This window comes from Phaethon lepturus, unplaced genomic scaffold (genome assembly GCF_000687285.1).
Source record: "Phaethon lepturus isolate BGI_N335 unplaced genomic scaffold, ASM68728v1 scaffold50695, whole genome shotgun sequence".
NCBI lineage: Eukaryota > Metazoa > Chordata > Aves > Phaethontiformes > Phaethontidae > Phaethon > Phaethon lepturus.
The window spans coordinates 4,230-19,942 of record NW_010539546.1 but is presented as its reverse complement, the minus strand read 5'-3'; the positions used below and the strand labels follow the sequence as shown (position 1 = coordinate 19,942).

Genomic DNA, 15,713 nt, shown 5'->3' with positions numbered 1-15,713 from the left:
AGGGAGAGGGAGAGGGAGAGGGAGGTGGTTTTGGTTTAATTGTGTATTCAAAGCCAGGGTTGCAGAACTATGTAGAACTGTCCCTGTAGTGCAACTCCCTGAATGAAGGTTAAACTCCATGTTCAAGCCAGGTACTGCAAGTTCTGGTCCTTATTCTGCTGAATTGTTGGAGACATTGCAAAAATTACTGCCTTGCACTAGGACAAGTTCCTGCCTGCAAGGGAATACCTATATATATACATAGATATATATATACATAAAAGGACTGTGTTCACTCTGCGTACTGCAGCGGTATGGTGTAACCAGACATAACCTGCCACATCACAGTGCTTGTGTTTTGGCCAAATAGTAGTAGACAAATACCAAGGGAGGGGTGGGGTATACAGCCCTTTGGTGCCCTTTTAATGAGTTTTATGGCACCTTTGAGATTGGTGGTATGCAAGGTCTGCTGTAAATTTATAAAGGATTAGGAAATAGTTCTGCTGCGTAAAACCCCATATTTTTCTTAGGAGTCAAAACTTCTAATTTTGACTGTCCATTCATCGTGGAGTGGCCATTCCTAGTACACCTGATCATCATCTCTCTGTTTTCGCTGTTATGTTTAAAATGCACACCTTTAAGCTGTAGAGCAGATGTGGGATGTGAAATATTTTTGTTAACATCTCCAACTTTGTTTGGATGTTTATCAGGAAAGTGATATGCCAATCCAGGAGCTACTTAGCCGTTATGGCTATGATGGTACCATTCCACTCCAAGAAGATGATGATGATGAAGATGATGAAGAGGAGGAGGAAGAGGGAGAAGATGATGATGATGTTGATAATGATGACAACAGTGGATGTAGTGGTGGTGAAAACAAAGTAAGTGTTTACACTAATTTGAAACTGATTTTCATATAGCTTTTCTGTACTAGACAACCACTTAAGATGCCAGATCATGGCAGAAGTAATTCATAATACAGCTGATTTCAGATGCTTTGTGTACTGAACTCTAATGTTTATTCTTAATTAGCCATTTGCATTTCTCTTCATTGCTCTTAATGTCATCTCTATCATTCCAAACTGTTGCTGCGGCAAATTAGGGTGCATGTATACATATAGCATCATGGCTGAATACTTGTCTTAAGATGAAAAGCTGATCTCCTGAAACTGGACAGTGAATTGTGGAATTGAATTAAGTGTGTCTCTGACTATTGGAGATGGCTGCAAATTTTCTAGCTTTAGCATTTTAAATTGTATTTTTTCAGCCTGGCAGCCCTGGTTGTACTTAAATTGCTAACGGAATCTAATGCTTCAAATATCTTTGCAGAATGTATAGTTTTGAACTTAGCATCTTTAAAATCCTGTTCTGTGTTCTCTTAAAATAAATTTTCTGCTTTTAGAAGAGCCTTTTCTACTTGTGTATGTCATACATATTTGTAACAATCCTGTCCTGTCATGGGCCCAGCTGTAACTTCCCCATTACTGGTGGCGTTCAGAGTTGCGTCCTGAATTCCATTAAAATATGAAACCCTTTGTATTGCCAGTAACAAAAAAGCTTAGGCATTAATGGAAGTTGCATTACCTAATCTGGCTTTAAAAAGGGTGCATTTTCTTCTTTGATATCTTACCCATTTTAGAATCTCTAGAATGCAACACAGAGATGAGGAATGATATATCTGATTCAGAAAATGAAGTTCTTAGGATTTACAAACTCCCTTGACAGATGCTGTAAAAGATTGCTCTTTGTATGGGTTGAATACTTCAAAAAGAAGAAAGATACATCCCAAAAGGTTCAAGAAGCTGGAGAGGGGGAGAAGTTTACATAACATGAAGCATGCAAAATTAAAACAAGACACAGAATTGCTTTATTTTCTTGTGCATGATGGTGTTCCTGAAGTCTCACTTTCTTCTTGTGTTCTTGCTTCTTAATTACTTCCTGACACAACTTCCATCTTCTGTGTTCTCATGGCCGCCTCTGTAGTTCTCCAGCTCCATTACTAGCTGATTTAAAATACTGCCTGTCTTTTCTTTTAAATGGATAAAATCTCAATGCCTGCGGCTGCTGTCAGTGGTAAGAGGAATCAGCTTTGTCCCTCTGTAGGGCACTAACACTTTGTAGCGTGCCGCAGGAGCAAGTGCGTTGCTGCCCGGCAGCAGCGAGGGTTCGCAGCCTGGCACTGTAAACACAGCCAATGGCTTAGCCTAATTGCAGGCTTGGCACTGTGGCTGAATTGAATGTAAGTGTTCGCCTACTCTACCCCAGTTTTGATAGGGTTGGAACAAAGGTGGTGGAGAGGACTGGGCACAAAGAGAGCTAGCTAACCTGTTAGGATTGTTTGCCTCAGGGTACAAGAATGAGGCTTCTGAAATGCTTGCGTGCTCTTAGCAGAGAGGCAGTAAAATGCCTCTGTGGGGGTGGAATAATTTTATAAATCATTCAAGCTTTCTCTGCAAGTGCTCATCTTTCTACAGCTTATTTAGCTATACTGCACTTAGCTGTTTTCTATTTTTAATCTGCTTTAAGCTGCACATGTGATAATACTCGGGTTGCTGGTAAAGGTACACGTAAACATGTGCTGTGCCTAATGCTTCTGTGTTAGAACTAGCAAGTGTGAGTGCTTACAAAGTTACATAAAACACATAAAATATATTGAGAACGTGCATTGAAATAGAAAACACTGATATATTTTTAACCTTTATAATTTTAATTTTCCTTAATTGTAATAATTCCTGTAGTTGTGGTTTATCTTCTAATAAAGCAACTTGTTCTAATTTTTGGTCTTTTAATGACTCGATGTACTCGATGCTATTCCTGTGGAGTTGAAGCACACTATTGACATTAATTTTTATGGAAGGTACCATTTCCATTGGATTGAAAAAATATAGCCAGTAAACAATTCCTCCCCTTTTTAATCTAAAATTCATAAGGAAGGGTTTTAAAGACCTAAGTAAAATTTAAAGTTAAATGAAATTAAATGAAAACCTCAAGGATTTGCTTGACTGCTTAAAAAAAAATAGGTGTGATATTTAATTGTGGTTCATATTTTTGATTTGTATGTTAGAGTCCGAGTGCTAAATTGATCTGCTTAAAAACCTGGTCAATAAATAATATATTGAGTTTACACATTTGTTGTGGCTCAGTCTGGACAGACCACAATCTATACAGTCACTTCAAGTCAGATAAAATATATTTGGGTTTGATATACTGACAATTTTGGAAAAAATACTGCCAAAATAGTGTTTGTCACACACAAGGGATAGCTGATCTCCTGTTTGCTTTTTTTATATTTAAGGAGGAGACCATAAAAGATTCGTCTGGTCAGGAAGATGAGACACAGTCATCTAATGACGACCCAGCACCATCTGTTGCTTCTCAAGATCCACAGGAGATAATTCGCCCTCGTCGATGTAAATATTTTGATACAAGTATGTGCGGTTTAGTACTAAGCACGGTAATCTCAATATGATTGACCTTTGGTTAAGAAATGCTCGAGTTAACATAGTATTCTGCTTCTGAAATAACGCATGTTGATACCTATAAACATTTGTTTGTTCTCCTTCATAACACTGCTCTTGATTATCCATATGCTCAATAGGCAACAAAAGAGTCCTATTTTTAGCTGAATGCTGAATCTTCTCTGCCGATAAGGGACCCTCTATAGGGACAGTAGATATTCTCCTTTAAGGAAAGAATTACCTTTGTGGAAAAATTTCAGTTTCTACAGTTTTGAAACAGCAGGCTCTCAAGACAGTGCAAATCCTTTCATGACACTACTCCGAGTGTGATAACAGTCCAGTGTATGATTCTGCAAACTGGTTTGTGTGGATGTGCCCTTCAGAAAAATTTTATTGTACGTGGAATCCAGGTGGGGTGAATGACTTGTTTCGTATGGTACTACCTTACCATCGTAGTTTCAGCTGCCAGTTCATACTAAGGACATAGGTAAAAATATTTGCATTAGGAAATGAACTGTTCCCACTAGGTGATTGCTGCGCAGTGCGTGATTATCATGACAAGGCCCAGTGACACCAGTTTATGTACTCATTCAAAGAAAGTGAGAATCCAACTAAAGGAGAAAGTAAAAACTGAAAATCACTAGAAATAGAGCCCCAGTTTTCTTCAAGATCGCTAACACAGAAAACAAAAGCAATGACATCTGAAAAAGGCCAATAGATTGTTAAACCTGAAATAATGAAGGGGGAGATAACGATGAAGAAGACTTGGTTCAAGAATTCCATATTTGATACCTGCATTGTGGACTGATTATTTTCTCTCTTGTTTTGTTTAAAACTTGGTTTCGCATCCATTTGAGACTGTTGAGCTAGTGTTATGTAGCTGTCCCTTTAGTCAGCTCTCATTTCTGTGACAATCTTACTTAATGGGATCTGAACCTTTTAGTATTGGACTATCAGAAGGGCCATTTGGACAACAGATATTTTACCTTTCTTTGATGGAAGTGGCTGTGACTGCTGTTTAAATTCCTACTGTTCTATGTTTTAACAAACAAAAGTTAAAGCAGAGGTTCCTTATGATACCCTATACTTGATACTTACTAGCCGTGACATTGTAGAAATGCCGTGTTCTAATCTGTAGTTTATTTTAATCCAAAAGTGCCAAGTAACCTCAGCATTTAGCTGCATAGAGGATTGCAAGTATCCTAAATGAACTCTATTTTTTAAACATAGCATTAGCATAATGCAGGAGGATTGCAGTAGGTTTTGGGTTTTTTTACAATGTTCAGCTGTGTATAGAATGTAAGTTAACATACAGATAATTTTAGTGCTGATATTGTCACATGCTGTACATAAACCTGATATTGCAGTTGTTTTCAGTACATTGTGAAAGGCAACTAACCTACATCATAAAGAGCTTAAAATTTTTGTCAGTCCTTATCTGAAGTAATCTATTTTAAATGCTGCTGTGCATCTCTGAGCAGTGCATCCAAGCCTATTAAATCCCACTAAGACTGAGAAAAGCACACTTCCAGATTTCTTGCACCTTGTGCTTTAGACTACCTTAACTTCAGTGACAGCTGCTGTACGGGAAAAAGAACAGCAGTAACTAAGCTAGGAGCTCATTGAAAATGGTATTGAAACCCACATGTGGATGCTGAACATCCACAGAAAAATACTTTCAGGAAATAACTGTTTGTAGTAAATTTGGATGTGGATCATGTCGACTGCTTCAAAGCTGGGTGACGGAAAGCATATTTTAGTTAGGTAGTAGTAAAATTTACGGATGTATTAATTTGTGCCTTAACTTTGCAGAACCTGTTGTGTATCTGAATCCATTCTAAATGTGAACATTGGGTGGGTAATTTTTTAAAGTTGACAATACTGAAACATTCCGTATTGTCACCAAAAATGCCACTTGCACTTATGTGGCGTTAAGTAAGATGGCAGTGAGGCAGAGCAGGGCTGGTGTGCGGCTGGAGGCTGGTGTGCGGAGAGGCTGGGCTCACGTGCCCCCGTCACCCTCTGCGATGCTCCCAGGAGCCGGCTGTGATGTCCCAGGGCCCCTCGCTCAGCCTGCTTTGCTGGAGGCTGGCGTTGGCATACATGGACCCCATCATAGCTCATTTTGTGTAAATGTTTGAACAATTTCTTGTAGATAGTGAAATAGAAGAGGAATCTGAAGAAGATGAAGATTATATTCCCTCAGAAGACTGGAAAAAGGTACATAGAAAGTGCTGTTAAAAAAACCTGTATTTCATGAATAATGAGTTGATCTGTTACCTAGTAACTCTGAGCTCTATAGATCACCCAAATCGTCTCCAGTTTTTCCCCATAAATATAAGAGTTTTGATAGTAAGAAGTGTTAAAGACCTCCCCAAATAGTCGAAAATCTATTTCCATATAGTGCCTGTTAACTGTATTTTCAGATTTTGATCAAGGAAAGTTTTAAGGGGTAAAAAAAAATTTCATCATTCTCTTGTTTGCTAACAAAGAACATCATGGCTGTGGTTGCTTAACTTCTTGTTTCTTTTATTTCAAAACAGGAAATCATGGTAGGCTCTATGTTTCAAGCTGAAATTCCAGCTGGCATATGCAAATACAAGGAGAATGAAAAAGGTGAGAGTTAGCACTATTACCATTATCATTATGTTTGAGATTATTTTCTAACGGAGAGAAATAAAAGATTTGATTGATGTCATGTGCCTTGCAAAAGAAGAGTGGCTTCAAGTGAAAAACAGAACCATCATCTCAAACTAGAATTCATCCTGTACTTCACCATCGGAGCTTGAGTCTTGGAAGGGGAAAAGAAAGATTATATTGCTGGCCTATTGCCTGTTGAACCCTTGTATTCTAATTTGGTAATGTACACAAGCTTTCCATGTAGCTTATGTTAACCTCTTCACCTAGTATATTTAGTTTATGTAAAACAAAATAGATAATAAAGAAATTGTGTTGCTGGAATTGGATTAACACATTAAAAGAGGAAAAATGGTACCAGCGGCTTTGATTTTCACATTTTATAACTCTTCAAACAGTATTAAAGATCCTCTTGTTCTACTTTTGGGGTTTTTTTCCAGGAACTTTTTACTTCCTCGCAACCAGAGCCTTTGGCTGCATGCTGTCAATATAATCAAGTCAGGGAAGGCAGACCCAGTTTAAACCCAGCTGTGACCTTAGAAGCAGCAAATTTTCCTGCTTGTTCAGCCCTTTACTAAGAATTTGTTTACACTGCAGGTTGGTTTGAGACTGCAGCTTTGGTAGTTTTATATAAGTTAGTTTTTAAACTAACCAGCACAAAGCTCAGTGCTTTCCTAGAATCCGAATATAAACTCAAGTAGTAGCAGTTGTCTTGCTTCGAGCTCCAGGTTGCAGGAGCTACGGTGTAGCCCGATCTAGCTAGAAACTGTCTAAAAAGAGCATCAGTCCTGCTATTGACTTAGAGCAGGCTCACGCTGAAGCTGACACATTCTGTCAGCTCTGGACTTCATAGCCAGAGAGGCTGAAGAGAATGTCATTTAAAACTACATAAGAAGTCAGGAGCTTCCATTAAAAACAGAAAATGGCAAATGAGAAAACAGCTGTGTTTTATCTGTGAAGTTGTTGCTCTTTGCACGCTTTCCTGCTTCTGTCTGTATGTATTTGCCTGAGATGCAGTAAATTATGCTTTACTGGTCAGTCACCTGCTTTTCCTGGTATTTACTCAGCTCTAAATGGCTTCTGCCCTCCAATAATAAAAAAAGATATAGCTGTTTTGTGCATTGCAGTAACCTAAATAAAACAGTTTTTCATAGTCTTGCGCACTACTCTTTCCAGAACAGAGAACCTACGTCATGGGCAAAAACCATCAAGGGGAAAAGTTCGGGCAATTCTAGTTTTATATACCAGTGGGGTTTTATACCTTCTGCCACTTCTTTCCTTTCTGCTGTGTTTTGGATGCAATCTTTGACAGGACTCCAACTGGAATATTAATGAAGCTTAAAAAGTTGAAAAACAAATGTCTGAGACTATGTATTTAGTACTTTCATGTACATATCACACCATCTTAGTTGTTCTCTAATGAAGGGGAAATTCTAGTTGTAGAATTCCCAAACATTAAGAAGGCTAGTCCTTTCATATCCAGTCCCATAAGCAAAAGCACAAAAATGCTAGAACTCTTAAGAATAACCACATTGCTTTTCAGAATGTGTTCTGACATGCTGTTGTGAGGAAAGAACATCCATGTAATAATCTAATCTATTCAGCTAATTACAGTGGACTGGCGCTCCAAGAAGTACGCCTGGAGACCAAATTAGCTGCTACTAAACAACTTCAGGTTACAAAAAATCTACGATATTAAAATACATGTTTTTAGAAGGCTTGGACTTGAAAATCAAAGGATAGCTCTGAAAACTGAAAGGTGCCGAAGCTGCTTTGGGACCTCCTGACTGCTGTCATTCATGAACATTGCAGTGTACTTCGCTTGCATCCATAAGAGTGGCTGAGAAACAATTATCAGTTATCTCCTGGAAAGAGTTGTTGCTTCTGCTGGAGTTTGTATCCCAAGATACCTAGAATCTTTTTCTTAAATGAGCAACCAAACATCAGATAAGGACTAGCTTTTGTCTACTTTCATGTGAAAAATATTTTTTTTTCAAGTGGAGATGCACCTAGCTGCCACTCTGACCTTTCCACCTGCACAGAACGCTACCGTATCTTCCCTTCCTGTGCTGACCAAGTGTTCATTCCTTCTTTCTCTTGTTGAGTTAAAGTCGAAGGTGCTCACCGAGCTAATGCAATCAATGTTGAAGTTACTTTCTTGGTGGTTTTTGTAAGTTTATCTTTCACTGAGGGCTGAGACGTAAGCAAGGTCTGGATACTTTCCTGATTCTGTTTTTTAATAACCTGAATTTTACTTTATTTTGCTGTACTAGTATTTTAATCTTGTAAAGCTTGTAGGTTCCTCAGAATAAAAATGAGAGATAATTCAGAGGATATATCGTTTGGCTATGTTCCTCCTATTAATTTTGATTTACTATGGCTTCCCTGGTCTGAAAGCTCATGCAAAAGCTCTGAAAAAACAGTAGAGATTTGGTAGTATTAAAATTAAGCTATCTTTACCTGAATATTTTGGTTTAGGAAGTATTTCTTGGAAGTAGTAGGAAGGTCTTAGCAAAATTTCCTTTCAGGAGCTGTTTGACTTCAGAATGTCTGGCATCAGGGTGTCATCCTCCCTGGAGAAGTAGTGGACCGTGTTGCTGGCTTTTGCCAGCCATCTTAGCTGAGACTTCTATATTTAGTGGTCCAGCTACCTGGTAGTGGTTTTTAGCACCATTTTTGGTGGTGTGCTCTTTGGTATTACGTGACTGATCCTAATAATTTTGCAAGAAAAGAGATATATAGTTTCTGAAATAGTTTTCTGTGTCTGCTGGCTGCCATCAGCAAAACTGTGCTGCTTAGCTGGATGGTGTCGGGCAGTTCTGCTACCTTGTGATTTGAGTGGCTTCAGGAGGAGGACAGGGAAAGTGGAGTTTCATAAATGGGTCCTCAAATCTGGAGCACTGATTATACCAGAGATTTGAAGGCAATACAAGGTACAGTATCCTAGTCATTTGGATCACTGCATTTGTGAGACTATCTTTTACCTGTCCTTGTGTGTCTTCTGGATTAATGTTGGTGCTCTAAAGACCTTCCAGAGTTTCATAATCACTAGTTTTATAAGAGAGAATCAACTTCTATATTGTGTTTTAGCTTGTTTTTCTGTTTCCTGTGATTAATTCAGTGTATGAAAATGATGACCAGCTGCTGTGGAATCCTGACTTCTTACCAGAAGATAAGGTGATCGAGTTCCTAAATGAAGCGTCAAGGCGTACAGGTGATGAGAAAGGCCTAGATGCAATTCCGGAAGGATCACATATTAAAGACAATGAGCAGGTATATAGGAATAATTATGGTTTGTAGTGTAATATGGCAGAATTAATATCCCTTTATTTTATTTTACTCCCAAGAATTAAAATTGCTTTTGAAACAGCTTTATTATTCCATGCAGAAATAGAAAAGTCATGGGGTTTCTTCCTCTCAACAAATATTAAACTGTTAAGTTAGGCCTAACTTTGCTTGATGTATCAGTGCACTATTTTAGATAGAAATGATTGTGTATGAATGAGTTCTGCTCTTTCGGTTACAGATTTTTTTTTTTAAGCTATGTGAGTGCATACTTATATTTTTCTTCATACAAAAAAACCCCATCAACTTTACAAATGCATGCAGTGGATGAAAATGTTAAAATACTTTACCTGGACATATATACTTGGTTATGTAGTTAAAGATTTGGAAATTTAAACAGAGGAAATATGTTTTTGTACTCTCTTAAATTATATTACAGTCATTCAAAGAGTTTTCTTAATAGGTATTGGTGATTCACTAAGTATGCTTCTGTGACACAACACAAATTGAGTGGTATCTAGAATGTTAAATGTGTGTCTTTTCATCTTTCTAGGCTTTGTATGAACTGGTTAAGTGCAATTTTGATACTGAAGAATCATTACGAAGGCTGAGATTTAACGTAAAAGCAGCCAGAGGTGAGCATACACTGAAAGTTGAGTTTATGTTGTTGAACCCTCATTTTATTTGTTACACAGGTATTGAGGTTTGCTGTCAGCAGACTGAGCTAGACTGCCTGTAAGCCTTAAATATCAGCGCCCATTTAAATGCAACCTTCAGTGAATCTCGTCTCGCGCTCTGAGAGAATGAAATTAGCAGATGTAGTATAAACAGGTACATGCTCAAGGAGGGCATGTAAATTAACTTCCTGTCTGTAGAGCTTGATATTTATATCTGTGACTTTAATAAGAAGCTAAAATTTAAAATTACTTCTTAGCAGCTGAGTTGTGCATTTCTTGGGCGTTTTATTCTTTTTTCTTCTAGACCTTTTCAGTCATCAAAGTTAATGGAACAAACATAAAATGAAATAATTCACAATTCTAAATGAAGGAGAATGAGCATCTAAATCTTTTATTTTTAAAAAGTACAACACTAAAAAGGCCTTGGCCTCGAAGATGCTTTTGGAGCCTTAAGCATTTCCTGTTTTGGTATTGATCTTTATACTCAAAGGAACAAGAAACTAAGAGACGGCACAAGTTATTTTCCTTGCACATTGATCTGTTGGTTCTACTTTCAAACGTGTAGCCTCTCCAGAGTTTACTGTGCAAATCACAAGACAAGAATGATCAAGTAGAGAAGATTAGTTTGTTCTCCCACTGTTTTAATCCTTATTTATTCATGACCTTAAGAATCAATAAAGCCAAATTATATTAGGTTCTTAGAAGTGTGGCCTGAAAGTTATTAAGGGTTTATTCTGGCTTCAGTGGGGCCAAGATTTCCCACCCAATAGCATGAGCAGCACAGTCTCTTTTTCTACCTAACAGCCTCACTGCTGGCTCTTGCCAGCAGTAAAGAAGATCCCGTTCCTCATTCCTTTTCCCTTGCTTCTTCCAAATACCAGCGATCAGTTTGAGTCCATAGTGTGAACTTCTTCGTGCTGTGTCCTGGCTTGAAGGATACCTGCTTCCTGTGGTTCTGGGGCCAGGATGGTCAGACCAAGTTTCTAAGACCTTCTTCCTCTTTCTGCTGCCTAATTATTTCCCCCATGCGGCAGGGCTGGAGTTACGGACATTTAAAACAGTCCCTACGACTAGCTACTTAAGGCAGCGAAGTTTCCCACCTACTCATTAGAAGGGAGAATTTTCATTTTTGTACTGGAAAGTGAAATTTCCGGAGGTGGTTCTCATTTAGTCAGCAGATGGTGTAAGAAACTCGGATACCACATATGTTTTCTGTCACTTAAGTTCTCTTTTATTGTCCATATGCTTTTTTTTGTTAAGTATTTTCTTTATTGCATTTCCTTGCTGTAGAAGAATTATCCATTTGGACAGAAGAAGAATGTAGGAACTTTGAACAAGGACTGAAAGTCTATGGCAAGGATTTTCACGTGATTCAGGCAAATAAGGTAAACACTGATTTTAAGTGTAGTTCTCACTTTTTTTTTAAGTAATGTAGTTGTAAATAAATTAGTCTCCTCAATTTCCTTCACAAATTACCATATTTACTACTTTTAATTTTTACTACACGTATGTAATAAAATTGGTTTGTCAAAGTCCAGAATCCTCTGTAAATATGGCTGTGAACACTAAGTTCAGGAAAAGTGCAAAAATCCTGCCGTGCATACATACGGGAAGATCTGCATCCCTAGAGCCTTATTCTGGTCTTTAATAGACTGATGAGACAGGCTTGAATATTTCTGCTGAAGCTCTTGCTTGCAGCACTTCATGATATCTTCAGTATTCTTAGAAACACTATTAAACTTTGCAGTTTTTGGGTCTCTGAAATTTTGTATCAATCGTTTCCACTATTTCCTATGTTGTATAAAGAAGCATTGACTTTGAATTTCACACCTTTTGATTTAAATGGTAGTTTTTGCCAAAAATGTGTTTAAATTCATCAAAATCTGCATGGCACATATTTCCTAGGTACGAACAAGATCAGTTGGTGAGTGTGTAGCATTTTATTACATGTGGAAGAAATCAGAGCGTTATGATTTCTTTGCGCAGCAGACCCGATTTGGAAAGAAGAAATACAATCTTCATCCTGGTGTAACGTAAGATGTGCATTATTTTTATGTGCTTTTACATGTTGGATCTAAATCTCTATTTTATACTGCTCTAATCTGAAATGGTATGACAACCTAGGGATTCCATAGTCCCAATTTGCAGCAGGAAAACAGCCCAGGTGTAAGAAAAGCTTACTAGTGCGTATCATGTAGTTCCTAAAATACATTTATTTGGAATAAGACAAACAATTTGCATTGAACAGCTTTTTAATTTAGTTTGTTTTCAGTTTAAATGTTTCACAAATGTAACATTTCTGCAAATATGTGGAATTTTTTAAATGCTTGTTTTTCTTTAAATATGTTTTACACAAAGGCGTTAGTCACAAGTTTCAGGTGGGATTTGTGGTACATACTGTAGTATACTCTGGAAATGTATTGTTTGGCAGCAATTCCAGCCAACACAGTATCCTATACTGGGGCTTTTTTGGGTGCATATAGCTCCTTTCCCCATTCACGTCTCTGCTAGGCAAAGAAGGAAATGTCTGTGCATAGCTGTGTGTTTTCCTCCCTCAAATCTCAGCAAGTGAGCCAACATATTCTTCCGCCCTTCATTCCAATGCTATGATTTTATTTCTTTCCACGGACGTTCTCCAAGTCTTTTTACTGTTATTTTTTCTTCTCCTTTGTTCCTGGCTTCTCTGTTGATCCTTCTTTTTACTATTATTGTTTCTTTAAATATCTTAGAACTGTGTGTTGGACCACTGAAGTGAACTTGCCATGTGACATTAAGAGTTGCTGTCTGTGGCTTTGTAAACTGTTTGTAAAGCTACTTTGTAAAGCAGCTTCTCTTGTAGAAGCACCCGGGATTTTCTTAACCAGTTGTCAGGGTCTGTCTGTCTCCTCCTCTTCTTCCATCTCCCCCCCCCCCCCTTTCCCCCCCCCCCCCCCTTCCCCCTCATTTTTGGCCAAATTAGTAGACATTTTGGGTTGTTAATCACTTAAAACATTCTCTGATTCTTTTGCAGTTGACTGCATATGGTGATCAGGAGAAGTGTCATTAAGGATTGTACTTGTGTATTCCTGAATGCTTTTGCAGATAGATGTGGGAATTTAGGGTGCAGTATCACTTCCAGAATAATTATGTGTGAGGATATGCTGTTTCTGGAGTTAATCCAGGCTAATACCATACGTACAAGGGCTTTACCAACCAGCTTTGTTTGTTTAAACCTTTCATAAGAGATTTACTATTAGTGACCTAAATTGTAGGACTGTAATAGATTTCAGATATGGAAACATCTTATCTTTAACTCCAAAGATTTTAATTTGCTTTTAACTTCACCCCTTTTGAGGTTGCATGTGCACAAAACGCACTGCCACAGCAAATTGCAAGAGCCTAGTATGAACCTGCCTGAGAGCAGCACCTTGAAAACACAGTCCACAACATCACAGCATATTGAAGTTTCAGCTTGTCTATGATCTTATGGGACTTAGCATAAGCACAGGCTGAATTTATATAAGCTGGCTGCCCTCAATGGTCAAGAAATATGTAGTTGCCATGGTCAAACTATACATGGGCCAGTTAACACAGGAGATGTTATGTCGTTAACTTCGCAAGGTAAGCCTGTGCATTGCAGAAGATGTAAAATGTGAATTGGACACACTTGCAGTATATGCAGTGAATATTTTTGTACAAATAACACCAATCCTTTACACAGCAAGGGCAATGCTGAATGTGCTGTTTCTGTTGTGTAGAGATTATATGGACCGTCTGCTGGATGAGAGTGAAAGTGCTGCTTCCAGTAGAGCTCCGTCCCCTCCTCCTACAACTTCCAACAGCAGCACCAGCCAGTCTGAGAGGGAAGACAGCACAACCAGCAACAGTAATCAGAATGGTAAGTGCACGCCCTGTCCCTCCTAAACAGAGTTGCCAGATCATCGCAGATGACAAGCCAAATGAGAAGTTTAGCTTGCCGCTCGAAAAACAAGTCCATTTTAGTTTTAAATATTTTCCAAGGTGTTAGCAGCTTTAAGTTCAAAACGTTTTTTAAAAAAGCTACGTTTGCATTTAGCCAGTGGTCACATACTGAAGATAAATCTCCGCTAGAACTTTCCTTTTAAACATGAACAATCTGTCGTTGCCTTCCCCGTGCCAGTGTAGTGTTGTGCTAACTTTGTGAGGAGTCCCGTGCAGGTTATTTAAAACAACTGAGATGGGAACTGGGCTATCAGGCAGCACACTAGTGCTTCTCTGGTACTTGGCTCAGGAGCAGCGTTAGCTATTCTTACCAGACATGGGGCATTGAAGGGCAGTTAGGAATGGGAGAAGAGCCAGGGCATGGCCACTCGTGAAGGAAGAAAACCTCAAAAGCAAGGGACAGCCATTCTAAAGGAGCTGAAGTGAAAGCAGTAGCCAGAGGAGCAAGGAGCTTGGGGGCTGAATCAGATTGTGAAAATCAGGTAGAAGCTGCAGAAACTGCCTGGGTGAGGACAGTCCACCTGCAGCTTGTACAGTTATGGGATTCCAGGACATTTTCTTGGATGCTGTTGCTTTTAAGGGCTTCCGTAACCTCCAGTGTGATACGTCTGTCATTTGTATGCCAATAAATCACTCGTTCATCACGCAGTGAAGGTAGGGAGGACGATATTGGCTTTTTAGTTCAATGGGACTAGTTAGACTTCTGCTTTATTGACCTATCACAGGTTGTTCTGTTACTGCTTATACTTCTATTCTCTTTCTTACGGTATGTCTCTGTAACGCAGGGGTGTCTGCTAATGGGCCAGGTGAGATACCAAATAAAGATGAAGCAAAAATTGAAGGATTGCATGTAAATGGACCGACCAGTGGCAAGAAAACACCTCACACGGATCTGGATACAAATGGGTATGAACCTGAAAACCTTTCCATTGACCCAAAACTTGCTCATTCAGCTTCAAGAAATGAAAATGATTTTGAAGAAAAAAATGAAAGACCTTTAAAAAGAAGAAGAATTAACAGCAGTGAAAAAGAGAGTCCAGGTTCTTCAGAGTTCTTCCAAGAAGCAAACTCTCACGGGAAGCTTGAAGAACTAGAAACTTTGGATGACTGAATACTGGGAGCTGATTTTCTTCCTTGGAGTAAATTTTGGGTGTCTAAAATTTTCAGGGTTGATGGGTTACCTTACAAAATCCCGTTCCGTAAAACAATCTGCTGAGATTTTTTTCTAATACCTTCTAGTTGGCTCCTAAGATCTGATTATTTGTTTTTTTCAGTGCTGAAAAGCAGTAGGAGAATATTCCCTTTCTCAGAGCTGGCAACTGTAGTTCTGGAAACTCCAAGGCTCTTAAAAAATATTTGAGAAACAAATCCCAGCCTAACACATAGAGAAACTTCTGTGTGTAATTGCACCGTTTAAGCATTGTACAAGTGAACAAAGCATCCTATTTGAAGCAGGGAGCTGGTTCGAATGTTGCAGGAAGTTAAAGTGAAATACGGAATGCCAAGACACGCATCAGAGTAGGCACAGAGACTTCCACTCATGCTAGCAAGAGAAAAGTGTCATCCCATTGTTAAGGAACCCTTATGAATCCTGAAAGTTATGAGCACAACTATTTTTATATATAGAAGTTTTAAAAGGTAAATAAATAAACCAGGTCAGGTTTGTATATGTAAAATTGTTGACATCAATGATGTCTTTCCATATTCTTTATCTGGG

The 15,713-nt window shown here is 38.5% G+C and overlaps 1 protein-coding gene across 2 annotated transcripts in view; it reads left to right on the top strand.

Moving 5' to 3' along the window:
• The window catches only part of MIER1 (mesoderm induction early response 1, transcriptional regulator), a 24,286-nt gene extending 9,011 nt beyond the window's left edge, over positions 1-15,275 (top strand). For both annotated transcript variants that reach the window (XM_010287142.1, XM_010287144.1), the window contains exons 3-12: positions 690-860; positions 3,275-3,407; positions 5,593-5,657; positions 5,981-6,053; positions 9,196-9,347; positions 9,913-9,994; positions 11,327-11,421; positions 11,942-12,069; positions 13,774-13,913; positions 14,782-15,275. In XM_010287142.1, the coding sequence (XP_010285444.1) occupies positions 690-860; positions 3,275-3,407; positions 5,593-5,657; positions 5,981-6,053; positions 9,196-9,347; positions 9,913-9,994; positions 11,327-11,421; positions 11,942-12,069; positions 13,774-13,913; positions 14,782-15,107 (1,365 nt within the window). In that variant the 3' untranslated portion in view covers positions 15,108-15,275. The remainder of the gene's footprint in view (positions 1-689; positions 861-3,274; positions 3,408-5,592; positions 5,658-5,980; positions 6,054-9,195; positions 9,348-9,912; positions 9,995-11,326; positions 11,422-11,941; positions 12,070-13,773; positions 13,914-14,781) is intronic.
• The last annotated feature ends 438 nt before the right edge of the window (positions 15,276-15,713 follow it).